Source organism: Stenella coeruleoalba (assembly GCF_951394435.1).
Source record: "Stenella coeruleoalba genome assembly, chromosome: 3".
In the NCBI taxonomy this organism is placed as follows: Eukaryota; Metazoa; Chordata; class Mammalia; order Artiodactyla; family Delphinidae; genus Stenella; species Stenella coeruleoalba.
The window spans coordinates 48,154,661-48,181,346 of NC_137148.1; the positions used below are offsets into that span (position 1 = coordinate 48,154,661).

Sequence of the window (26,686 nt, forward strand, 5' to 3'; positions counted from 1 at the left end):
ATATACCATACTTAGATTGCCAATTTTTCAAGAATTTAGATTACAGTAAAAATACATTTAACTCTAAAATTATTTCACATGATTTAATCATTCTTTGGTAATTCATAGGCACTTCAGACTCTTGTAATACTTCACAGTCAACAGTCTGAAAATTAATTACCATTAGGCTGTAATTAATGTATATGTATTTGAGTGTTGGTTAATAGTTCTGGTTTGTATGCTTAATAGTAAAGCATTTATTTTCATTGCTATTACTAACTGAGTAGTAGGGTAGAAATTTATTAGGAAAATAAATACTAAATTAAATCCATGATATACAGAGGTAATATTAAAGTTTTGGTATATTTAGACACACAGGAAGTATTTCATAGATTCTCTTATCAGCAGAGAGTGCACTGTGGCCTAGTGGAAGCAATGTGAAAGAGGTATTAGACTGGCCTGCAGTTGCTATTTTTATCCTTCTGTATGATGTACACATTGTATATGCCATATGAAGTAAGAGCAACATCTAATTTTGGACATGGCATAACTTCCAGAGTTAAGGCAGATCCGGGTTCTGATTCCAGTAGTTCCTCTTGTCCTTTGGACAAGTTACTTTACTTCTGAGGGATGGCTTTATAATTTGTAGAATGGGGATTATAATCTGGCCTACTTTATATGGTTGTTGTGAAGATTAAAAGGTAAGTATGAATGTAAAACTCTTTAGCAAGATGTCCGATAAATGGCAACTCCATTTCTTTCTCCTTTTTAGTCCTTCTTAAGATTACTCAAAAAACCCTTCTGGAAGCGTACCCTTGTGATTCAGTGCACAAGTACATTTGGGTTCTCTACAAGGCTCAAATTCTGAAGCCTGGTTTGGGGGGAGGGTTCCATTACTCGTCAGGGTACAGGACTGAGGCAGAACCTATTGATCTAGAGGTTTAGGCTGCTTTATTGAAGATCTGCTGTTTCCTCCTTCATGTGGCTTTCACATAGAAAGAATTTTGAATAAAAGGACTCCCCTCTCCTTATCTACTACTTATGACCTTGCTCCACTAATTTTCTACACAGAGAACTGATGTTCAGCTGGGATTCCTATTCATTGAACACATAGCGGTATATACTTTAAGAATGGATGGATTCATTTAGGATTTCCTGTAGAGCAACTTAGCCTTGTGTTTCTTGTTTTCTTGTTTATTTGGGAAATGTAACAAGAATAATGGACAGAGCTTGAGGTTCCATCAGAGAAGCCAAGTTAACTTACTAGGTCAGTGGTTATGATTCTGCTTCAAGGATTGCTCATTTGGAGCAAGAGAGTTCTGAACCTACAGCCCTTTACATTTCCTCTTACCATTGCAAAAACAGTCCCATCTGAGTGAATAGAAGTATGCTGTTGCTCTTTACATGGAAATCCTCGGTCAGAAAGAATCTAGTGAAATTACTAATTTACCTCAAAAAATGAAGCACTTGTAGGACTTGTACTTGAATATACTGAAAACCACTGAAAGAGGTTTAAATTGTACAGTTTAAACTGGTGAATTGTATGTATGTGAATTATGTCTCAATAAAGCTTTTTTTAAAACAATGGAAGGACAGATGCTATTATTATAAACACTATCAGATCAATTTAGAAGATCTCTAAAGAGTTCTCAGTACAGTGCTTTAGACTCTACTACTCTGGTGGTTAAGTGCAATCAGTTAGGGAGTCAGGAAGGTGCCCAATGATTTGTCTTGTTTATTTTGGTATTATTTTTCTGTAGGCTGACAAAAACATTTGGGGGGAAAATTGGGAAGTTACGCAAATTTCTTTTCCTCGTGTGGATTCTAAAACATAATTTTAAAAAATTAATGGTCAGTTCTCTGATTAAATAGCCATTTAGGACAGAGGCTCATTTTTTTTTGTTTGTTTTTTTCTTTTTTTAAGGTTTTGGGGTTTTTTTTCTGATGTGGACCTTTTTTTTTTTAAGTCTTTATTGAATTTGTTACATTACTGCTTCTGTTTTATATTTTGTTTTTTTGGCCGCGAGGCATGTGGGACCTTAGCTCCCTGACCAGGGATTGAACCCTCACCGCCTGCATTGGAAGGTGAAGTCTTAACCACTGGCCCGCCACGGGAGTCCCTCAGAGGCTCGTTTTTAACAACTTTTGTTTGCTTAAGAAGGATGGTGTGAAGACTTGACCACCACCACCACCCCACCTTCCCTCCCCAAAGAAATAAAGTAGTCTGTCTCTGTATTGCTGTTCATTTTTTAACATTTTTCTGAAGGTCTGCTTTTTCCCCACTAGGTGCGGGAGATGTTGAAGATGAGGGACTCAAACGGGGCCCGAATGTTGACTTTGATAACAGAGCAGTTCATGGCCGACCCTCGTCTGTCACTTTGGAGGCAACAAGGCACTGCAATGACTGACAAATATAGGCAGCTCTGGGATGAGCTGGGTAAGTATAAATTTCCTGATGGATTGCCATTGGGTTGTGTGTGGACAAAGACCATGGTTGAATGTTTAAAGAGCATGGTCAGAGTACTGCAGAAGAGAGAGCTACTTTTATATGAACTTGTTGCCATTATACACTGGTTAGAAGAATAGGAAGAATGAGGCATTTGCAGGAACCAATCTTGGCAGTGTTTTTGGGGAATTGTCTGATGTTGAGGAAAGCAAGCACGGGATCTGCTTTTAAATATTTGAAAAAAAAAAAGCTATATTTCAAAACAGGTATTTGGTATAATAGAACTGATTACTTATTTCTAGACTGATACTGTAATCAGTTCAGCTAAAATTTGGCTGTTTTCCCCTTTTGCCCACATTAAAATTATCAAAAGTAGCTTGAATATTCATTTTATTTTTTTTTGTTATTATTGACTTAGATGGACTGTTGATTGTCAGAATGGAAAAGACACTGCAAACTCTAATTTGTATTGCTTCCCAAATCCGTGGTGGTAAAGATATAAATATAGCAGGTGGTTGAAAAAAGGAGAAATCTACTACTCATGTTTACTGGGAAGTTTGGGGGGGATGACTCTTGTTACTCTGTGCTCATTGCTAGGGAAATTAATAATGTATTTATCTTGTCTATTAAGAAATCTATATGTGACAAATGGAATTTTTGGCAAATATTTTGTCAATGCCTATATTAGTTTTACGTTATGCATATATTTATTAGAAGATCCTAGTTTCAGTGTAATTGAATAGTAGAAGTCTTCATACCTTCACCTTCTGTCTTCCTCTTGGCTAATGATGGACCACATCATGCTATTGATCCCATGTCTAGACCAAGAGAGGCTGATGTCTGTGAAGATACTACATGATAATAATGCTTGGAAGGGACCTTTGAGATGAACTGTTTACAGATAAGGAAGCTGAAGTCTGAGGAGGTTAGAAGACTTCCACAAAATGACATAGTGTGACCTAGGGTTGTACAGCAGGTTGGTAGAGAATTGGACACCAAAATTTCCTTTTTCCCATTAATAGGATGTATGTTCAGGAACTGAGCTGTGGATGACAACTCTTGTTTGTTTTGTTGTTTGTTTTTTAACGTGTGTCTGCTATTTGCCAGCTGTTAGATATTTGTTGACCTTTTTCCCTAATATTTTTATTAAGTATCTTGTAATAATCTTAGTACTTCCCTTGGGTCACCTGAAGTAATGCTTAGTGGCCTTCCCCTCAATCAAAATTTAAATCAATCTGTAACTACAGTGGATCCTTTCAATGTATTGGAAGGAAATGTTTGGGGGCCCGGTGTGGTGGTTGGAGAACACAAGTGTAATGCATGGTTTAAACAAAAATTTTTATAGAATACTGAGTGATTTACAAGTAAAGACTCCTCAGTCTTGTAACTCTGTAGTAACTGTTGAATTGACTAGTTGGTTTATGGCAGTAAAAAGGATTAGCATTAAAAAAAAAAACTATTATTGGATTAATATTAAATGAATAAAATTTAAAGAGCTTTGGTACTTAAAGAAGCTTAGAATTAACAAATAACTAATTAGAAAGAAAATACCAACTAAATTTTTTGGTTACCAAAAAAAATGTACAAGTGATATAGTTAAATAAAATTTTCAGGGTTTGCATTTAATCCATTAGTCATATTTCACTTCTGCAAGTTGGCTTTGAAAATTATGTACCTCAGCCCTCAATCAAAAGGATTAATTCTCATTAGGTGGAAGTTTCTACTAGCTAATGCTAGTTATACCCTCTGATGGACTACTTTTCTAGTTATGGACCAGGCTTTAAACAAGTTCTTTGATTTCAGTCCAGGATGAAGAATACATATTCTTGCCCTGTATTTTCTTTTTTCACAGATCACCCTCCCTCCCCCGAACCCAATCATCACTAGACTGCTATAACTTCTCCTACATACTGTGATGGTGAGCAGAGGTCACTTGCCATTTTAATGAATTCTAAGTTCTGTGAAGAATATCATGTAGCAGTAACAATAGTTATCACATTTTAATATTCATTCACCAAAAAAGTTAACTAAAAGTTGCTTCTGGACTTCAAAAGGAAAGAATTTTGCTTCTTAAGAAAATGGGGGAATTTGACTTTGTGCCCCTGCACAGGGCTCACATTGCTTCAAGGCTCTGCTGTGGAATTAAATGCTGAGCACTGCCAGATGCCAGACATTGAGAAGAGGCTGAGTTTTGTCGGCAAATGGGATCTGCAAGTTAATTGGTGTTTTCTGCAGGCTTCTGGCTGTGAAATGAAATTGGAAGCCCTTTAGCCACATGGATAATACAGGACCTGAATACAAATGTCACATGTCACCATCAGGACCCACTGTGAGACAATAGTGTTCCCACTCCAACACTGCACCATTACAGATCATTTAAATATGGGGATTACATTTAAACTAAAAGCCCCATTTGCCTTTTACTGCAATTTAAATGTCCTCTTAGCAAAAGCTAAGTGACAAATTAAATGAAAAAAGTGCCCACATTTTTAAAGCTGTAATGCAAAACAACCTTTTATTGCTTCTCATGTGCCACGAATGAATCATTATACTTGTCAACCCTAAACCAAGCCATAATTGGAGCAGCTACTGTTATCAAAGTAGGGCCGCTCTGTGACAGCTTAATAAAGCTGAAACTGTTAAATTAAATCTCAGATGCTTAACTCCTTAGCACCGGTAGATTCGATAGGTCCATTTCTGGCAATGGCCAGTACCCCAGGAGAAAAAAAATTCCTGGCATGAAAGCCTTAATCTGATGAAAGTGTACTAGTAAGAGTATCTTAGCCAAGTAACTGCTTCTTGGCAGAGAGATTCAGAGGCATCAGATTGTCAGCCAGATTACAAAATTGTATTTTTTCATAAGATCAGATATCCCCCTCCCCAAGATTTACAACTTTTTGAGTATATGTGATTTATTAAAATTTAAGTACCGATGTTTCAAAATTAGTTTTAAAAATAACATATATTCATTTAACTTTCTTTCTTTCAAATAAAGATACGCATACTTATTTGAGATAGCAAAAGGCCCAATTTCTTTGCCCCATCCTCTAGCTAACAAAGGAAGGATTATGCTCAGTTCTTTTCTAAAATAAATGCCTATGATATTCATTTGGTCTGAGTTAATTTTTCTGATTTACTCCCTGATTTTCATAATGTAGTGTGAAATAGATACAGATGCATACTATTAAGATCCTGTTTAGTGCATCTCATTTACAGATACATTTATCTTGCATGTGAATCAGTTTTTCATATATTAATTTTACTTTCTTTACATAATGTTCATTTTCCCAAACATATGACAGTCTTCTGAAGATGAGTGGTGTTGTATCATGATCAGCTATAAGAACATGTATATGTTAAAATCGTAAGACAGCCCATTGCAACAGTAGAGGCTGCATATTTGGTAGTGGCTACACATATTTGGTAGAGCTATGGAATACATACCTTTTCAGTTGTGTTCTTTACTCCATGCAGATTTTCTGGAACACGGATCACAGAAATAACCCTTGGATCTCAAGAGTTATTTCAAGCCCAGTGCAGATTGGTGAGCACACCTACTGTTAGCCCTAATGGCTGTCTCTTCAGCACACTTAATTACCGTGGGGGTCTTTAGGGATGAGGGGATATATTGTAACCTCTCATCTGTGTAGATGGTTCTCTTTCCTTAAATGTCTTCCAAGACTGTAATTTTATTTTGCTTCATAAAACTATAGGTTGTGGCTGCCAGTCTATTAAAACCTAATTAAAATGGATGTCATTAGAGGAAACAGTTAAATAAGATTTAATTACAGTTTTAGCACAGGGAAAAATTCTTAAATTTTCATTTTCATAATATGTATTGCATAATATGTTCCCCCACCCCCCCAAATTTTAGACACTTTCTCTCTCAGTCAGGTGTTTTGCTCTCTAGCATGTAACCTTGTTTCTTTGGGAGAGGCTGGGCTGCCATTGCAAGAGCCTTACTGCTCTGAGCTGTGCTCACTCAGTTCACAAGAACAAGGTGGTATCTCTGAGTTCTTTTCAAAGCTTTTGATACAGGTACCTCACTGTGTGTGGGCAGAAATAGCCATAGTTAGATGTTTCTTTCTAGTTTGCATTTCCTTATTAGACAATAGATATAATGTTCCTTGGTAGGGTGCTGGATAGATAGAGTGAGTATAAAGATTCAGGGGACTTGGAATCAGGATAAATCTACATTCAGCAATAGAGAACTTAGCCCACCCACTGGGACCACAGATATTGCAAAGTACTAAAAATTACCTACTCCATGGACCTAGAACCCTGTCCCAGCTATCATTGCAGATACAAGTATTGGCCTCTTTTGCACCCACCCACATTATTCTTGAATAAGGAAGAAAACATATGCTTAAGTCACACATTCAAAATGGTACTGTAAGTAACAGGAGGGCCTTTGTGCACAGCCAGAACTAAGATTCTAGAGGCTCTGCTTTGGAGGTAACTGTGGAGAAATTTCTGGGATATGCCGTCTTACGTCTCCAAAAGCAAAAGGCTTAGTAATTCCCCCCACTGTTTGGAGCCCCTTACTTAGTTTCTATGGTAAGTTCAAACTCAGGCTTTCCACATTTTGAAGTTGATGGTGGCTAGTGAATAGGCTAAGGAGTGACTGCTTCTCATTGAGAACTGGAAAGCATTCCAGTGTAGTTTGCCATATAAGTTGATACGTCTTTGCTAGTGCAGTGGAGAAAACAGCAATTCCCAGAGCCCCCTTGCAGCAAAAAGATGTCAGTACAGACTTGGAAACTTCCATGTCGCTGTAAGTGTAGTATGTAATCCTAATGAACCACATATCAGGGATTGCTTGTCACCTACCAGTTTGTCTTCCCTGGGTGCAAGGAGAATATATAGCTTAACCACTTACACCATTTCTATGCCTTCCTGTTAACACTTCTTTCCAGAAGTCTTGTTGTGGTTTCCCGATCAGTATGTATTAAGCACTTGCTATGTCAAGGAGAATAGATGTATTAAATATTTGATTTTACCATTGACGATGATACCGGGAGTATGGAGGGAATAGAGATACAATCATCAGGAGAAAGGAGAAATTAGAACAGGCTGGAATGAACTGCAGAGCGCTTTGATAGAGTAATTTATTCACATATTAGTGAATAAGTAGACTGAACTTAACATGGTTTTACAGGAATGTTCATGGAGGTGAGTTGTAGGGAAGAAGTAGTGAGAATACTACAGAAAGAAGGAATAACATGAATGAAGACAGGGAGAACTCAGTGGGGGAAGGTGAAAAGGTTCAAACTCATTATCCAAAATGTTGTCTTTAAGATTTTCAGTCCAACCTTGTTATTCTTCGTTGTTACTTAACTTCAGGGGGAGGAGGAGGAGAGAGAGTAGACGTTACAGGATCTAGATTTTTGCTTTGTTTTATTTTCCATTTTGGTCCAGCTACTAAACATAACGCAGATGCCAACAATTATTTATCAGGCACTATGCTAAGCACTTAATGCATGCATTATTTTATTTAATTCTTAAAACAACCCTGTGAGATAGGTAGTTATTAGCCCCAGTTTTATAGCCAAGAAAACTGAGGTACAAGGAGACCAGATAACTTGCCTAAGGTCACAGCAGCAGAGCAGGAATTTGATCCTATGTGTCAGTGACTTCAGAGACTCAACCACTGAACTAGATACCATCCTCAACTTATTTTAAAAGACTAATATGCCTCTCTTCCTGGCGGTCTCTCTCCTCAGAGGAGAACAGGGACAAAGTCAAGCTCACCTAGATGGCAGTAAATCCTGCAAAAGCTGCCTGTCCTGCCATGGGTCCACCCGCCCCATGGTCCCACAGTCCTGACTGCAGTTGTCAGCAGAGCTTACCTAGTCTAGTTGCCCATCTGTGTTCACAGGGGCTCTCTAACTTCAGACTCTGAAAAAACACACTAATGTAGAGGAGCCAAATATATGCTATTGATTGAGAACTGTATTATGTAATAAGTGTATCATAATATACAGATACTACATACTGTAGATGGGGTACATTGAAGTTTTGGTCTCATTTTCCAGTCCCTTCTGTTATGGAGCCAGTGAAAACCCTTAGGTCACTGTCTTTGTCCTGGCCTGTGTTTACCTCCTGTGGTCTGTAGGCTCTGCAGAGCCCCTCCTGCACATGGGCTAGGCCATCCTGCTCTGGGATGGGGTTGTATGCTCCTGTCTCAGCCTCTGTTTTTCCCCTCATTATTCGGAGCTCCCTCTAAATACAGAGGCTTTGTCAATTGTATTGCTCAGGAGGCTTTGCTTCCCTCCAGCACTGTTCTCAGAATGTCTATCTGCTGCTGGGTCCTCATTACTGGGGCCTGGTTTCTTTCTCTGTTGTGTGGTCCTACTGCTATTTGTCTCTTAAAACTGAGACCTCTGTGTTCTTGGGTCAGAGGGCTCTGGGTTCTGTTCTGCTGTGGGGATGGGAAGAGGGGTTTATTCTCTGCTGCTTTAAGTCGGCAGAGTAATTTCTAGTTTGGGTCAGAAGTTAACCAAAAGAGAGAATGCATATTTCTATATGGTGGGCAAATCTACGATAAATACTTCCTGTGTAATACGATCACCCATCCTTCTCTTGACTGCAGCTGCTAGGCCTTCATTATCCATTCAATACCCTGTCTGGGAAATAGTGAAAATCAAGAGAAAAATTAAAAAATACATATTAATAGAAAATAGGAGATTCTCGGGATTAAAAGAGATGTTTACAGATGATTTGATCCTACTTAGCCAATCGGAGACTCTTCATGATATTCATTGTCTAAATTATTTAGGTGTACAATTGAACAATTTTAACAACACTTGGGGATCACCCCTTTGTGTGTTTTCATAAAACTCTTCTAAATATAGACCACGGAGATTTGACTAGGAGTTAAGATGTAATACACTTTAGTGTTCTGTGTTATACATGTAGTGTGCTGGTAGCATTGTTTGTACCAAGAATAAATTCCAGTTACTTTCTTTTATGCTGTCTTTCTATTTATAACATGAGTCCATCGGTGGTAGATTTTGTTCTCACATTCGTGGCTAATAGGAAATGTCAGAGCATTGGTATAATGTGTTCTTTTCTTCCTCACAACAATTTCAGAAAATTTCTCTCCTTACTTTGCTCACTTCTTAAAAGCTAGTATTGCCCTTGCCCTCAAGAAACTGCCACCAAAGGGAAGTCTGGCTGGGGGAGTCTCCTTCCTAGAGTGTGGATCTCTAGAGCGTCCCATCGTGGTAGAGCATAGGAGGAGTGAGGGAGTGCAAACGAAGACAGACAGACTGGGGATCATTTCCTTTCACCATTTCTTACCCTGAAGTGGCAGCATACAAAAATTAACGAGGTCTGAGAAGCCTCATTTTAAGCCATCTGCGATTCCCAGGGGCTTCACGGGGAATCAAGGATGCCAGGAGCTAGAATGAAAGAAGTGGAAGCCAAGGGAGGACTGCAGCAGCCACTTAGGCTGTTCTCTGCATGTGCTGGCACCTAGCAAGGTGCTTTGCTAATGTTGTCATGGTTCATTTAAGCTTAGGTGGGCTAATGAGGTCTGGGGAGAACCCAAGGAAAGGAATAATGGTTGTCACTCAGATGGGGAGTTCAGACCCTGCCTCGCAGAGCCCCCCTGGGGTGGGGTGGGAGGGAGAAGAGTGTGGTAGGAGGAGGCAGGGCCTTCTCCTGTCGGTAGAGCGCCTCCTGCCTCTTTACACACTAGGCTTTCCACTAAGATTTCTCTAGGACAAAGGATCCTGAGATTTAAAATACGTGCTTGACAGTGACTATCTTCAGTAGGCTTTTAAACAGCCACTCGTCTTAAGGGTATACCTGAGAACGACTTTTTTATTTATGTGAATAACTTTCCGTTATATATTTTTGGTGGAAGGCAGGCTGGCAAATGATTTGCAGTAGGTGAATCTTTGTGAGGCTGCTGTAAGCTTGTCTGATAACTTCGTAACATTGTTTTTAGTGCTCAAGTTCAAAGTTCCTAATTGAAATAAGGATAGGACTCTATGTAAAGTACAGGTGCCATCTGACATTAAATTGCTTGAATGAGCTAGTAGATCTTAGACTGATGAGTTAGACTGATCTTAGGGCTATTTTCTCCGGCTCTGATCTAGAGATGAATTGCCAGGAGTAGTGGCAGTAGTTGTTATGCAAAATGTGGCTCACTCCCTCAGTTCTGTGAGCAGCGATAACCTTTGAAATGGAAATCCAAATCTCTGTGATTTTGAGCTATGACCAGCCGAATCTTGTTGACCTCAGGTTGTGCTTCCCAGCCCCTTTTTGGGTAATTTAAGAATTTGAGAATTTGCTTCAGCAAACCTGGAGGAGAGAGAATCATTCATAAATTAGGAATCAGACTTAAGCGATAAACAATCTTGAAATGGCTTAGATTGGAAGCCACAGTCTTCCTTTGTGGATGAGCAAGGGCTGAGGGGGTTCTACGGGAGGAGCCGAAATAGGACACTTGGGTCAAATATAAGCTGGGAACGGGGAGAAAATTCTGTTAGGAGGAATGCTTTCAAAATGCTGCCAAGAGCACAGAAGTCTTAATTCACCTCTCCCCCACCCTGTCTGCTCCCAACACACACACATTTAAAAGATGAGAATATATCCAGCAACCTATTCACCATACATATTGATCATACACAGAAAATGCTCTTTGCTAAACAATTAGGATCCTGTATAGACCAAGTAATGAGAGATTTTTTGTTTGTTTTGAAGCCATTAAACTACTCTCTGTGGTTAATATTAATAGTCTTCTTGTCAGTTGCTGTCTTTATCGGGGCATTTAAACTAATTTCATGGCCATCCTTGTTGGTCCCTGTATTAGTGTCCATTTAATAATCTCACCCTACTTTTTTCCTTCTTGTCTACTAATAGAACATTGAAAGTGATTCATTTTTTAAAAGTTAGTTTTCCAGTAAAGGTGAGAAGAAAAATATGCCTGGCATAGAGTTGGTGCTCAGTAAATACTTGTGAATAAAAAGTGAATGAATAATTGAACTGTAACGCTAGACACTTATTTGGAAGCATTAAGAAGTAAGCATTTTTGGTGTACTGAAAACAGTGATTGAAAGGCATTGATCTTCACTGTGTCATCAGTTTTCCTTTCCTACCCTTCTGGTTTTTCCTACCTTCCTGCCCATGTACCAGGTGAATCTTCACGGATGTCTGTGTACTGAGGAACACACGTGCACACACACAGATGCACACTGAAATATAAACACAGTTTAGGGTATGGAAGGGCAGTGATTCCCCCCTTGCCCTCAGTGCTGCAGGTAATCTATTGCATTAATCAGCTAGCCAGTGGGAAATGCAAGGGAAGTGATTATACTATCATACACAATACAATCAGCATGAAGCACTTGTCAAGACCAATACATCAAAGTTTAATTCAGTGATAGAATGAATTAGAGCAAAATGAAACATTCTGTTCTTCAAGAAACTCAGTACCCATCACAGATTCTTTCTGAACTCTATAGAAAAGTCAGTGTATTAAGAAATTGTTTTTAATGAGTAAAATTGCAGTTCCAATATGACAGAATACTATAAACCCATTTCCTTGGGTTGTTACACACTATAGCTGAAGTGTTTACCTGTCATCAGTATTCTATAATCATAACCATTGGTAGATTCGATTATTTTTGGTAGGGCTCCTGATTATCTGTTGTCCTAAATTAGTTCTCCATGGTAAGTGAAAGGAAGGTTGTTGTACCAGTAGCTCAGGGAAGCACTTATCTGTAAATACGGTGGACAGTAGAGTGCCTTACCAGTACAGCAGGCAGATTAACAAGAACCTACTACTTATAGTGCCCTATGGTAGGCACCGCCATTGGGGAGCTTATAATCTAGTTAGAAAACAGAATGTGTAAAAAATAAAAAGCAGCCCAAGTAAGACAACAGAAGAAGTGAGGTTATATAATGTAGGATGTGTTTCAGAAAATTTTGAGGATAGATCTAATATATTTCATACTGTAAGTCACAATTCTGTATCAATTTGTAATATATATTCAAAAGTAATTCCTTACCACACTTAACCAGGCATGTTTTTTCAAAGGGGCAAGTTGCAATAAGTTCTGTCTTAAACAGGATTGTTTCAGTGTTTAGAGCCTACAACTAGAATATAAAGAACAGGGTTCTCGGAGCCAGACGCTCTCTAAGTATGGATTCGGATCCTCATATTCACTAACTGTGTAACCCTGGACAAGTTCCTTATCTTAGATAGAACCCCAGTTTCCTTATCTATAAGAAGGCATAATGAGGATTTTTGAGGCCTAAGAGAAGATAATTTAGATAATATACAACACTTTCTTTCTCATCCCGGAAGTCCTTTGTCTGTGCTGGAAAAGTGGGCCCAATGGGAAGCTTGTAGGAGAGAGACATCCTGAGGACCTGAAGAATATTTTCAGAACTAGATTTATATAGACTTGGAGTCATGACTGTTGGACGAATCATGGCACTGTTTATGAAGACAGTTCAGTTAAGCAGCCAGTGCAGAGCACGTGGGAAATGTTCTTGTAGGTTACCACATTCCTTCTCCTCACTCTTGACTGCCCTTTTGTATCTCAAACTAAGACCCCATTGGTCATTGTGCCTTTTTCTCTTCTTTCTACCTTTCCTGGCTTTCCTTTCCTCCCTCCCTCAAAAAGGAGAAGGGTGGTGAGTGGTGGAGGAGCTGGCTCTGGTCATTTCCTATAGAACCAGGTTCCTAATGAGGTCAGGGTGTTTCTGATGAGCTGTGCATGTTGACCCAGTAGCACTTGAGCTGTGCATGTTGACTCAGTAGCACTGACAAGTCAGATGGGATGGAAAGGCTGCATATTAATTAGATGAAGGCCACAGGTTTGCCTGAAAGGAACATTATCCAGGATATCAGTTAGCTGTTTTGGAATATCTGTGGTTTATTTTCTTTCTTGACCACAAAAAGATGGTTATTCTACTTCCATCTTTTCTCAGAGCCTGGGTAGATGATAACCAGTTGTATGCTGTTTTGCTGAGGGTTCAGCCCTGCTTGACCTAAGTAATCTCAAAAACTCTCTCTTTACAGTGTCCCTGAGGCTTTATTTTGAAATTTCCCCAGAAGTATTTTAGTGAATTAGGAACTAGCATACCAAATTTAAAGTAAAGAGAATGTTTTTACCAGTTAAACGTATTTTCCAAACATGGATTACTAACATATTAAGACTGAATTGTACTGAGAACAATACTATAATTAGGGTCGCGAGTTTTGTGTGGTCTGACCCAAGAAATTTTGTGCCTACGGTTTTGCTAGCACAACTAATTCTGCCAGCGATCTTCTATTTGTGACTGCAATTAGGCATTTCATGGCCTCTAAATAAGTATAATTAGTTAATTGGATCATGCATGAAATTCTAGCCTCTTATATAATAGCCTCTGAGAACAAAAATAAATATTATAAATATTATGAATTGTTTTATAACTATGGAACCCTGGGAAATACCAAAAGTGATTGTTTTATACTTTGCCTACTACTATTTCATAAGAATAAACATGATATTAAAAAGTAGAAATTAAATTTTCCATGTGAAAGTCTTCATTTTCCACCTTTGAGACAGAGGGAAAAGGGAGTCACTGGCCTTTCTTCTTCTCACCTTTAGGGAAGGCGGTATTGGTTGCGCTACCCCTTCGTCCCCCACTTCCCACTGCCACTGTCCCTGCGCTGTCTCCAGTAGCATTATACACATCGTATCTTCTGGAAAATAGGGAGAAGAGTACATTTATAAAGAATTCCAAAGTGTCTTTTATAAAAAATGTCCAGCTTTTATATTAATTACTGAATTGATTTGCATATTAACAAAAACTCATGGGGCTTCCCTGGTGGCGCAGTGGTTGAGAGTCCGCCTGCCGATGCAGGGGACACGGGTTCGTGCCCCGGTCCGGGAAGATCCCGCATGCCATGGAGCGGCTGGGCCCGTGAGCCATGGCCACTGAGCCTGCGCGTCCGGAGGCTGTGCTCCACAATGGGAGAGGCCACAACAGTGAAAGGCCCGCGTACCGCAAAAAAAAAAAAAAAAAAAAAAAGCTCATGAAGTAGAAAGAACCTTAAGAACAAGTTATATTGATTGTGGGGAATAGCAAGAGGTAGAGAATGGCCAGCTGGTTTATTCAGTCACAAATCATAATGCTCCACCCAGCAATACACCCAGCAGGCAAAGAGCACACTCAGTCACACACAAGTGCATTATCCCAGAAATGCTGATGTGACTCCAGTCTAAGAGGCCTCATATTAGTACATCATCATATTTTCAGAGAAAACAGATTTCTTCTGACTTGAATAATCAATCTTGAATTGTAAGTTGAGCTTTTGATTGTTTATCTGCTGTTTTAATCTGCAGTGAAATTACTTACTTGCTATGCCTGTCAGTTCTGAAAAATACAGAGTTTTCATTTGTTTCATTAGATCTTTTTAGATGGACCTGGGGTAGATTTTTGTTGGATATGTTTCTATTAATATATATGCAACATGTTCTGAGTATATAAGAGTAGGTGGTTAAATAAAGTACAGGGTTTATTAGCTGTACGTTTAGGGTACTTCATAATTTTCAACAGTAATATACCATTTGTATTATACTGCTGAAATATGAGGGAACGGATCAGTGATTCTGTCAAAAGACTAAAATCATTGGTCTTAGAATTCATATATGCTGACTGTACATAGGAAGCCTCACTTACAGAGGTACTTTTTGACCACGTATCTAGGCAGAAGGCTAAACACCATAGTGTTTAAGAGTGTTAGTTTGAGGGGGGATCATGGGCCTTGGTAACAAATCTTGGCTGCCATCTTTAATAGCAGCACAACATTTCTACCTGTCTCTGAACCTCAGTTTCCTTATTTGTAAAGTGAGTCTTTCTTTGAGGGTGAAATGTGATAACGTATGTAAAGTACTTCACATAGGGTTAGTGTGAAGTATATTCAATAAATGGCAGCAAGTGGATAAGTAAGTATGCCATTCACTTTCAGAAATATGTTAGCTGAACTAGATGGAGTGATCTTTGTACCCTAAAGACAGACATTTTAAAACTGTAAATGTAGACTCTATTTAGAAATCTAACATGGGTAACATGATATTGTTAGGATTTTCCTTGAAGGGATAGAAATTAACATACAAATCAGCACTTAATACTGTGTGTTGGCATACCTTTTATGCTGTTAAGTTTTCATAATGGCTTTTTTGTTTTTTGCTTGACTTGCAGCTCTTTTCATATGTTGAGTGGTTTGTTTGGATTTGATAATTTTAAGTAACAACATTCTCATACCCATTGGTAAATACCTTCGTTTTCCATTTTGTAATCTAGCTGAGTTACATTATTTCCCGGTTATAGTGATAGATTACAGTGGCCACAGATCCTTCGCTACTCTTTCATTGAGATGTGGGGTCTGTGTTCTCTCATTTTTGTAGATGTTTGACCAACAAAATATGACAGTAGATGTTTCGGCCAGTTTCTGGGCCCAAGCCTTAAAAGTGACTGGCAGTGTCTACTTCCTGTCTCTTAGAAGGTTCTATCCTAGGGCCCTGAGTTTTCATGTAAAAAGTCTGGCTATCCTGAGCCTTCCATGTTATGAGAAAGCTCACACTGTCCACGTAGAGAGGCTGTGTTAGGGCAGGGGAAAAGTAAGGAGGAGAGAATCTCTGACCTACAGAATTATGAGATACAATGATACATTGTTATATTAAGCCAGTAAGTTTAGGGTAGTTCTCTTACAGAGTAATAGATAACCAGAACAGTGGTTATACATCTGACAATACTTCATGCTGTTTCTAATGGTTACCTTCCAAGTCTCTAGCAATGTCGAATAGAATAATGTGTATAAATGAAGTTCTGTTATTTCAGTTAACTTTATCCCTTATGTTGGACTAAGATGTTTGTCAAAATTGAATCTGTATTACTAGGAAGTAGTGTAAAACAGTCCTAGAGTATTCTACATCGCCATTTTTAATAAAGGTAATTTTTCCTCACCTTCATATTCTCCTTACACCAAATTTCACCTGGCTTGACTTGCAGGTTTTTCCCCTCCAAAAATAAGAATTTGGGTTCCAGTAAGTTTTAATTTTGAGTTCCTGTAGAAGACTGGAACCCTTGACACTAAGAAGGGACGGAGAGTGAATGGTAGACTAGAAGTTTTGGCCGAGATTCTGAGGTGGGAGGGGGAGGGGAAGGGAGGCTGAGGAGGGAAGGGTCTGAATGGGCTTCCGCACTGCTCTTTGTCCATGCTTTGGCATGAGGTTACCATGGGCAGAGGAAGTGTTAATATAACCCTGTAGGGTTGGGGATGAGTTTGAGAAATGCCTCCTCCATTCGAGTAGGTAAGGATACAATTACCCAAAGCATCTCAGACCTCTAAGTGACTGTGGGCCTTGGGTGGGGCCTGGGAGGCCTACTGGAAAATAAAACACATTTAAAAGCCTGTCTTTGAAACCAAGGGAAAAGAAGACACTAAAAGATGTTTCTAGCTAAAAACATATAGCAAGTGGAAATTAATTGCACAAGAACCCATTATTACTAGCCTAAGTGTTTAATGTCTCTGATATATTTTTAATATGTTCTCTTAATTGTTTTATTTTATTAAATGTAGAAATATTTATAACGGTATTCAGAGAATCACAAGCTGAGTCCTTCAATCTTGTTTTCACCTTTCGAGTCTCAATTTCCTCAACATCCAAGTCTTCTACACCGGGGTTTGCTGGAGTGCACCTTTTGGTGCTGGGTGGAACTCTACAGTTTTCAGAACATTTCTGCACGTATTATCTTACTTAAGTGTAAACAGCCCTACAAGGTAGGTAGGAATTATTATCTCTATTGTTTAAGTCAGGGACTGCCACCACAGAGAGACTAAGTGGCCTTGCCCAAGGTCTTACAGCTGGTAATCCATATTTTGTCCTTTCCAGATCAGAGTTTGTGGATCAAACGTTTCTTCTAGTTGGAAATGTAAAACACTGGGTATGTGGGGCAAAATGGTGGTGATTTGTACATCGAAATGTTTGATGGACAAGACTGGCCTTCAGGACGTTTAGAACTCATTAATTCTTGTTACCTACATTTGTTGGGAGTGTGGGTGCTTGTCCATTGGCAGTGTGACCGGTAGAATACAGAAGCAACTAAAAAGTCTTTTGTACATGGAATCTAAGAAATGCGAGAAAGAAATGCGTATAACAAAATAGCAATAGACTCAAAGAGAACAAATCAGCGGTTACCAGTGGGGAGAGTGAAGGGGGCTGGGAAAGATAGTAGTTTGTTTTTCTTAATCCAATACCTCTATGTAGAAAATAAAAAAACAAGGATCTATTGTACAACACAGGGAAATATAGACATTATTTTGTAATAACTTTTAGTGGAGCATAATCTATAAATATATTGAATCCATACGTTATAAAAAATAAATAAAAATATTTAAAAAATAAAAAGGCTTTTGTGATGATTTGTCTTCTGTCTCCGTGTGATTGTCCATGTTAATTTGCCTATTTGGGTCAGGTATAGGATGCAAACAGATTTTAAGACCACTGAGTGGATTGGAACCATTCACCTTGTGCCAAAAAAAAAAAAAAAAGGTTTTGTTTTCCTTCATCCCAGGAGAGTTGCCTTCTTTGTTTTGCTTTACTTTTACTTGTAGATTACAGCACATGTTTTTGCTGAAATCACTGAGTGCAGATTAGGTGGAGTAGTGGAAAGGAGAGTAAAAGCATGCTGGGTGGTAGAGAAAAAGCTAGACTAGAGCTGAAATGTGCCATGGATAATTCAGAAACCAGATGATGCACACACTGGTGATTTGATAATTGCCTTTATATACTTTGAGGCATTGAAGCTAGGAAAGCAATTTAAAAGTATTGAATTTATTTTCATTGTACTTCATAGCGAATAATTAAGTTCCTTTGTAAAAGAACCAGTAATACTTTCGAGATACCAGCTCATCTGCTAGGTGCTGGAAATGCTAAGTTTTCCGAGTGCTCTGTCCTATTTTTGGTTGAAACCCTTTTAAAAGGGTTTGTATTTCTGAGGGACAGCAGAATGAAGTGTTTAATCATCAAAGAGCTTTATTTTTAAAGCTACAAATGTTGCAGGAGTGTGTTGGAGGGGAAGGAGATAAATGCTCACAGTGGGACTCCGAATTAATAAAATTTGGAGGATGACTTACTCAATTTGGTTAACTTGGTTATTAAGGCTAATTACAGCTTTTGTAGTGGTGACTGTTCAGGTAAAAGACCATATCCATTATAGCTCTGAACTTGAATCTAACATTAAGAACATCCTTTCAAGATGAAACCTCTCTTTAGGGAGGTGAGCAATAAAAAAACATTACTGGCTTAAATTAATAAAGGCTTGGCTTTAAAAAAAAATTTCTCATTCTGTAACGGAAATTTTCTAATTAGAGAAATGTAAGCCTGAAAATCTAGTTTTATAGCTTTATTTTTTCCTTGAATCATAGAAATCACTGTTTAAAGTTTGCAAGAATATTTAGGATCTTGTTTTTAAGATCTTGTAATCTGTTTGCATTTTAGTTTTCTCATCTTTAAAGTGGATGTATTATTTCTGATCATGGAGGATTATTGTAATGAGTTAATGAAAAGAATGTTTGTAAAGCCCTAAGTATAGTGCCTATAGCACATGAATAGGCACCCAAGAAATGGTGACTATTAGTGATAATAATGATTATTTAATTAAAGTTGTAATTGGTGTTCCTATATTTATTTCCTCAAAAGAACTTTTTTAAAAAGTAGAATTATATGGTTTTGTCAGTGTTGTGCTGGCTTCTATAAGCTCTGAGTTTTCACCAAGTGAAAGTGAAGCTTACTGGATCATTATCACCTTGTCAGCTTCTTCATATGCAAGTCAGTCAGTCCTTCAGCATTGTATACATTGGTTAGTATTTTCCTAATTTTATCTTTGAGTTACTTCAAAAGAACTAGTGCTTAGTATAAATTTGGTTTTTAATTCTATTTTTTAAACTTTGTATTGTGCTATATCTTTAAAAAGAAAAAGAAATTGAATGTGAAAAACAATGGATTTGAGATACATATATATATATATGTTAGGATATATAATTTCTATACCTAAAAAAAATTTTATTGGCGTATAGTTGCTTTATAATACTGTGTTAGTTAATACCATACAGCACAGTGAATCAGCTATATGTATACATGTGTTTCCTCTTTTTTGGATTTCCTTCTCATTCAGGTGACATTGAGTAGAGTTCCCAGTGCTATACAGTAGGTTCTCATTAGTTATCTATGTTATACATAGTATCAGTAGTGTATATATGTCAATCCCCATCTCCCAATTCATCCCTCCACTTTCCCCCTTGGTATCCATAGGTTTATTCTCTATGTCTGTGTCTCTATTTCTGCTTTGTAAATAAGATTGTCTATACCAGTTTTTTCAGATTCCACATATATGTGTTAATACACAATATTTGTTTATCTCTTTCTGACTTACTTCACCCTGTATGACCATCTCTAGGTCTATCCATGTCTCTACAAATGACCCAGCTCAGTTCCTTTTTATGGCTGAGTAATATTCCATTGTATATATGTACCACATCTTCTTTATCCATTCCTCTGTTGATGGGCATTTAGGTTGAAGTTAGTTCTATCTTAGCTTTTAGTTGACATGGTGGTGCTTTTAAGCTGATTTCCAAAATAAATTATAGGTCACTCACGTGGACTGAAATACAGAATTCTGAATTATAAAATAGACACATAGAAAATAAATAAACTTATTTTGGAAAGATATTTACATATTATTTGTCCATATTAATTTACTTGGTTGCCCTTTTACACAGAACCTTGATACTACACTAACAACCTGATAATGAAATTTCTAGTCTCACAGCACATCTTTCAGAGCAACTTTTTGATTTTAGTTTTATCTGATAAAGTATTCAAGAGTAGTAGAATTATAGGACAAAAACATCTTGGAAGAAAAACATGAAAGATTCTTAATTCTGAAGCATTACCTGTTGAATATTATAATTTTATTTTTTAAAAAGATATTTTGATGATTTGGAAAATGACTTCAGTGTAGCCTTATAAATAGAAATGCCAATTTTTGATCCAGTCTGTAGCATTCATTAGATTTAATTTAATTATTACTATGTAACTTATTTTGTGTTGTTATGTTGTCCATCAGTCCAAAATCTAAAGCCTGGTAAAGTTGTATCCCATTTTCCAATGGGATTCAGTAGGAAAGGCTGCCACTTACAGGTTCTTTAGACACCATTTTGATTTGTCTCTTGTTTTGTGACAGTATGTGGTCATGTTTCATTTGAAGCTGTTTTTCCTGGTTCTTGGCATGGGAAACGCATACGATTAATAGGATGGTGATTTGTGCCATGTCCATTGGCTTGTAGAGAAATCCTGCAGAGAGAGCACTCATACTTAGGTCTTTGGAATACCAGTAGATAAAATTGTTTGATCCAGATATTAATTAGCAATTTTTAAAAATTTACTTTGTTACATACAGTAAAATTCCTAACTATAGTGTAAAATACATACCATAAATATTTAACTATAAAAATACATATACCTGACATTTTTAGTTTACAATTTTGAGTTTAGACAAAGGCATAGAGTCATATGATCAGTGAAGATATGGAATGGTTATATCGCCTCCAAAAATTCCCTCACAGTCCCTTTATAATCATTTCATCACCTACTCCCTGTCCCTAGCATTGGTAGTCTATTCTCAATCCATTTAGTTTTGCCTTTTCCAAAATGTCACATAAATGGAATAATAAAGTGTGTGTGTACACATATATACCCTTTTGATTCTGGCTTCCTTCACTTAGTATAATGCATTTGCGATATTATGTGTATTTCAGTGGTCTGTTTCTTACTGCTAAGTAGTATATTATATGAATGCACCAAGTTTGTTCATCCATTCACCAGTTGAAGGACATTCAGGTTGGATGGCTTTTGCATTTACGAATAAAACTGCTATAAACATTCTTGTAAAGTTTTTATGTGAACCTAAGTTTTCATTTCTCTTGGGCAAATCCCAAGAGGTAGGATTGTTGGGTCATAAGGTAAATGTTTAACTTCATGAGAAACTGCTGAACCATATTCCAAGGTAGCTATATCATTTTGCACTCACAGCAGCAATTATGAGCATTCTGATTGCCAGCAGCATTTTCAGGTTTTAAATTTCTTTTTCTAATATTAACCCTTATAATAAGTGTGTCGTGGTATCTCGTATGGTTTTTGTCTTAATTGAAGTATAGTTGATGTACAATATTACATAAGTTAGAGGCATACAATATAGTGATTCACAATTTTTAAAGGTTATAAATAGTCCATTTATAGTTATTTATAAAATATTGGCTATATTCCCTGTGTTGTACAATATATCCTTGTAGCTTGTTTTTGTCATAATAGTTTGTACCTTTTACTCCTCTATTCCTATATTGCCACTTCCCCCTTCCCTCTCCCCACTGGTAACTACTAGTTTGTTCTCTGTATCTGTGAGTGTGCTTCTTTTTTTATTATATTCATTAGTTTGTTGTATTTTTTAGAGTCCACATATAAGTGATATCATACAATATTTGTCCTTCTCTGTCTGACTTATTTCACTTGACATGATACCCCCCAAGTCCATCCATGTTACTGCAAATGGCATTATTTCATTCTTTTTTATGGCTGAGTAGTATTCCATTCTGTGTATATACACTACATCTTTTTTATCCATTCTTCTGTTCATGGATACTTAAGTTGCTTCCATACCTTGGCAGTTGTAGATAATGCTGCTCTGAACATTGGGGTGCATGTGTCTTTTTGAATTAGTGTTTTTGTTTTTTTCAGATGTATACCCAGGAGTAGAATTGATGGATCATATGGTCGTTCTATTTTTAGTTTTTTTGAGAAACCTGCATACTATTTTCCATAGTGGCTGCACCAATTTATATTCCCAGCAACAGTGTATGAGGGTTTCCCTTTCTCTACATCCTCGCCACATTTGTTATTTGTGTTCTTTTCGATGACAGCCCCTCTGACAGGTATGAGATGATATCTCATCGTAGTTTTGATTTGCATTTCTCTGATGATTAGTACTATTGAGCATCTTTTCATATGCCTTGTTGGCTATCTGCATGCCTTTGGAAAAATGCCTATTCAGTTCTTCTGCCCATTTTTTAATTGGGTTGTTTGTTATTTTGATTTTCTTCTTGTTTTGTCAGTGGTTTCCTTTGCTGTGCAAAAAGCTTTGCAGTTTAATTAGGTCCTATTTGTTATTTTTCCTTTTATTTCCTTTGCTTTAGGAGACAGATCCCAAAAAATATTGCTATGGTTTATGTCAAGGAGTGTTCTGCCCATATTTTCCTCTAGGAGTTTCATGGTTTCCGGTCTTACATTTAGGTCTTTAATCCATTTTGAGTTTATTTTTGTGTATGGTGTTAGAGAATGTTCTGATTTCATTCTTTTACATGTAGCTGTCTAGTTTCCAGGCACCACTTATTGAAGAGACTGTCTCTTCTCCATTGTATATTCTTTGTCGCAGAGTGATTGACCATAAGTGCATGGGTTTATGTCTGGACTCTATATTCTGTGCCATTGATCTATGTGTCTGGTTTTTGTACCAGTACCATGCTGTTTTTATTACTGTAGCTTTGTAGAATAGTCTGAAGTCAGGGAGTGTGATTCCTCTAGCTCTCTTCTTTCTCAAGATTGTGTTGGTTATTTGGGGTCTTTTGTGTTTCCATACAAATGCCATTGGTATTGTGATAGGGATTGCATTGAATCTGTAGATTGCCTTCGGTAATATGGTCATTTTAACAATATTAATTCCAATCCAAGAACACAGTGTATTTTTCCATCTGCTTGTGTCATCTTCATTTACTTTCATTAGCATCTTACAGTTTTTCCAACTACAGGTCTTTTACCTCTTTAGGTAGGTTTATTCCTAGGTATTTTATTCTTTTTGATGTGATGGTATATGAGATTATTTCCTTAATTTCTCCTTCTGATAGTTCGTTGTTAGTGTATAGAGATGCAACAGGCTTCTGTTTATTAATTTTGTATCCTGCAACTTTTCTGAATTCATTGATAAGCTCTAGTAGTTTTCTGGTGGTGTCCTTAGGATTTTTTATGTATAGTATCATGTCATTTGCAAACAGTTTTCATTTTCATAATGATTAATGATGTTCAGCATGTTTTCATCAGCAGTTTGCCATCTGTATATCTTCTTGAGTGAAGTGTCTTTTCCAAATTTTTTGCCCATTTGTAATAGGGTTATTCGTTTTCTTGATAAGCTTTGGGAGGATTTTACATATTCTAGATACAAGTCCTTTGTCAGATGTCTGATTTGCACATATTTTCTCCCAATCTGTGGCTTGTCTTTTCATTCTCTTTATATTGTTTTTTTTTTGCAGCACAAAAGATTTTAATGTTGATGAAGTCCACTTGATAAATTTTATCTTTTATGGATTATGCTTTTGATATTGTATCTAAGATTATCTCTGCCTAACCCAAGGTCACAAAGATGTTTTCCAGAAGTTTTATGGTTTTAGGTTTTATATCTAGGTCTGTGATCCATTTTGAGTTAGTTTCTAATAAGTTAGCTGAGTTAATTTTTAATAAACTGTGTGTTGTAGATTTAAGTTCATTTTATATGAATATCCAATTGTAGTAGCACTAGCTTTTGAAAAGAGTTATCTTTTCTACATTGAATGGCTTTGAACCTTGAATTGACCATATCTATGTAGGTCTGAGCTCCCTAATCTATACAATGGTGTATGTACCTGTTCTTTCACAATACACTGTCTTGATTACTCTTAACTTTATACAAAGTCTCAAAATTAGGTGCTGGGGAGCCTTCCAACGTTTTCCTTCTTTAAAATTGTTTGGCCATTCTATATTTTTGTCAGTATGTACACCAGTGCCTGCTAGGGTTTTGAGTAGGGTTATGTTGAATATATAGATCAATTTGGGGAGAATTGATACCTTAACAGTATTGAGGTTTCCAGTCTGCTTTTTAAGATTGTCTTTGATTTCTCTTGTCAGTGTTTTGTAGTATTTAGCATAGAGACTCCGTACATGTTTTGTTAGATTTATAACTTAAGTATTTCATGTTTTTTGATAGTATTATAATTGGTGCTTTTGGGGGGTAAATTTTGATCTGTAATTGTTCAATTTTAGTACGTAGATATACAGTTGGTTTCTTGCTTTGAACTTGTATCATATGACCTTGCTAAACTTACCTTTTTTGTAGGTTAGTTGTCTACAAATAGAGGCTATTTTATTTTTTCCTTTTAAATCTATGTCATTAATCTCCTTTTCTTGCTTTATTGGCCTGGCTAGAACTTCCAGTGTGATGTTGAATAGGAGTGATAGAGCAGACATCTTTGCCTTGTTTTTATCTTAGAGGAAAAACATTCAGTCTTTTGTCATTATCATATTAACTGTAGGTGTTTTTTTTTGCAGATGACCTTTATCAGGTAAGTTATCTTCTGTTCCTAGTTTGCTGAGACTTTTATTTATTATGAAGGGATGTTGAATTTTGTCAGTTGCTTTTTCTGCATCTGTTGAAATGGTCATATGGTTCTTCTTCCTTAGTCTGCTATATAGTGAGTTACACTAATTTTTAATGTTGAACCGGCCTTGCATTCCTGGGATAAACCCTATTTAGTTGTGGTGTGTTTTCTTTTTTTATGTATTTCTTAATTAGATTTACTAATATTTTGTTGTGGTGTTTTACTTTGACATGTAATTATATTGTAATGTCTTTTGTCTGGTTTTGCTATCAGGGTAATGCTGGCCTCATAAAATAAGTTGAAAACCTTCCCTTTCTTCTTTTTTCTGGAAGGTATTGTATGGAATTGATGTTATTTCTTTCTTTACTGTTTGGTAGAATTTTCCAGGTAGACATCTGGACATGCATTGTTAGAGATTTTAACTGCAGATTTAATTTCTTTGATAAATTTAAAGCTATTCAGGTTATTATTTCTTCTTGAGAGAACTTGGTAGTTTGTGGTTTTTCAAGGAATTTGTCCATTTCATCTAAGCTGTAGAATTTATGGGAATAAGTTGTTCATAGTATTCCTTTATGAGCCTTTTAATGCCTCTAGGATCTATAATGATGTGCCCTTTTTTATTCCTGATACTCATAGTTCGTCCTGTCTTTTTTTGGTCAGACTGATTATAGCTTTATTAATCTTTTTAAAGAAATAGCTTGGGCTTCCCTGGTGGCGCAGTGGTTGAGAGTCCGCCTGCTGATGCAGGGGACACGGGTTCGTGCCCCAGTCCGGGAGGATCCCACATGCCGCGGAGCGGCTGGGACCGTGAGCCATGGCCGCTGGGCCTGTGTGTCCGGAGCCTGTGCTCCGCAATGGGAGAGGCCACGGTAGTGAGAGGCCCACGTACCGCCAAAAAAAAAAAAAAAAAAAAAAAGAACTAGCTTTTGGTTTCATTAAAAAAAACTTCGGTGGTGTTTTCCATTTAATTGATTTCTGATCTGTTATTTCCTTCTTTCTGCTTGCTTTGGCTTTGATGTCTCATTCTTTTTCTAGTTTCTTAAGGTGGATATTTAGATTATTGATTTGAATCTTTCCTTCTTTTCCAATACAAGCATTTAATACTATAGATTTCTAAACTCTTTTTAGCTGTAGATCACAAGTTTTGATATATTTTATTTGCATTTTCATTCAGAACAAAATATTTTCTGTTTTCTTTTGTGACTTCTTTTACTCATGAGTTATTTGGAATTGTGTTAATTCCCAGATATTTGGGAATTTTCCAAATATCATCCTGTTATTGATTTCTAATTTAATTCTACTACATTAGAGAATATAATTTGTATGACTTCACTTCTTTAATATTTGTCAAAGTTTGTTTTATGGCCCAGAATATGGACTACCTTGGTAAATGTTCTTTGTGCATTTTAGAAAGTATAAGATTTCGTTTTGTTTTGTTTTTCTACTAATGCTAAGTGGAGTGTTCTATGAATGTCAGTTAGATTAAGTTGGTTGATAGTATTGTTTTAGGTATTCTTTATCCTTGCTAATTTTCTGTCTACTTGTTCTGTTAGTTATTGAGAGAGAAGTATTGAGATCTCCAAATGTAACTGGATTTGTGTGTTTCTCCTTTCAGCTCTGTCACTTTTTGCTTCATATATTTTGAAGTCTTAATGTTAGGTGCAGCATCCTCATTTAGGATTGTTATGTTTTTTGTAGAACTGACCCTTTTATCATGTTATGTTTCACTTTATCTGGTGTAGCATTTCTTGTTCCAAAGTCTACTTTGTCTGATGATAATATGGCCACTCCAA

At 37.0% G+C, this 26,686-nt stretch overlaps 1 protein-coding gene across 1 annotated transcript in view; it reads left to right on the forward strand.

Annotated features, from left to right (window-relative positions):
* Positions 1-26,686, forward strand: part of ZSWIM6 (zinc finger SWIM-type containing 6) — a 205,089-nt gene that overhangs the window by 149,036 nt on the left and 29,367 nt on the right. The window contains exon 4 of the mRNA XM_079915979.1: positions 2,266-2,416. Within this exon, the coding sequence (XP_079772105.1) occupies positions 2,266-2,416 (151 nt within the window). The remainder of the gene's footprint in view (positions 1-2,265; positions 2,417-26,686) is intronic.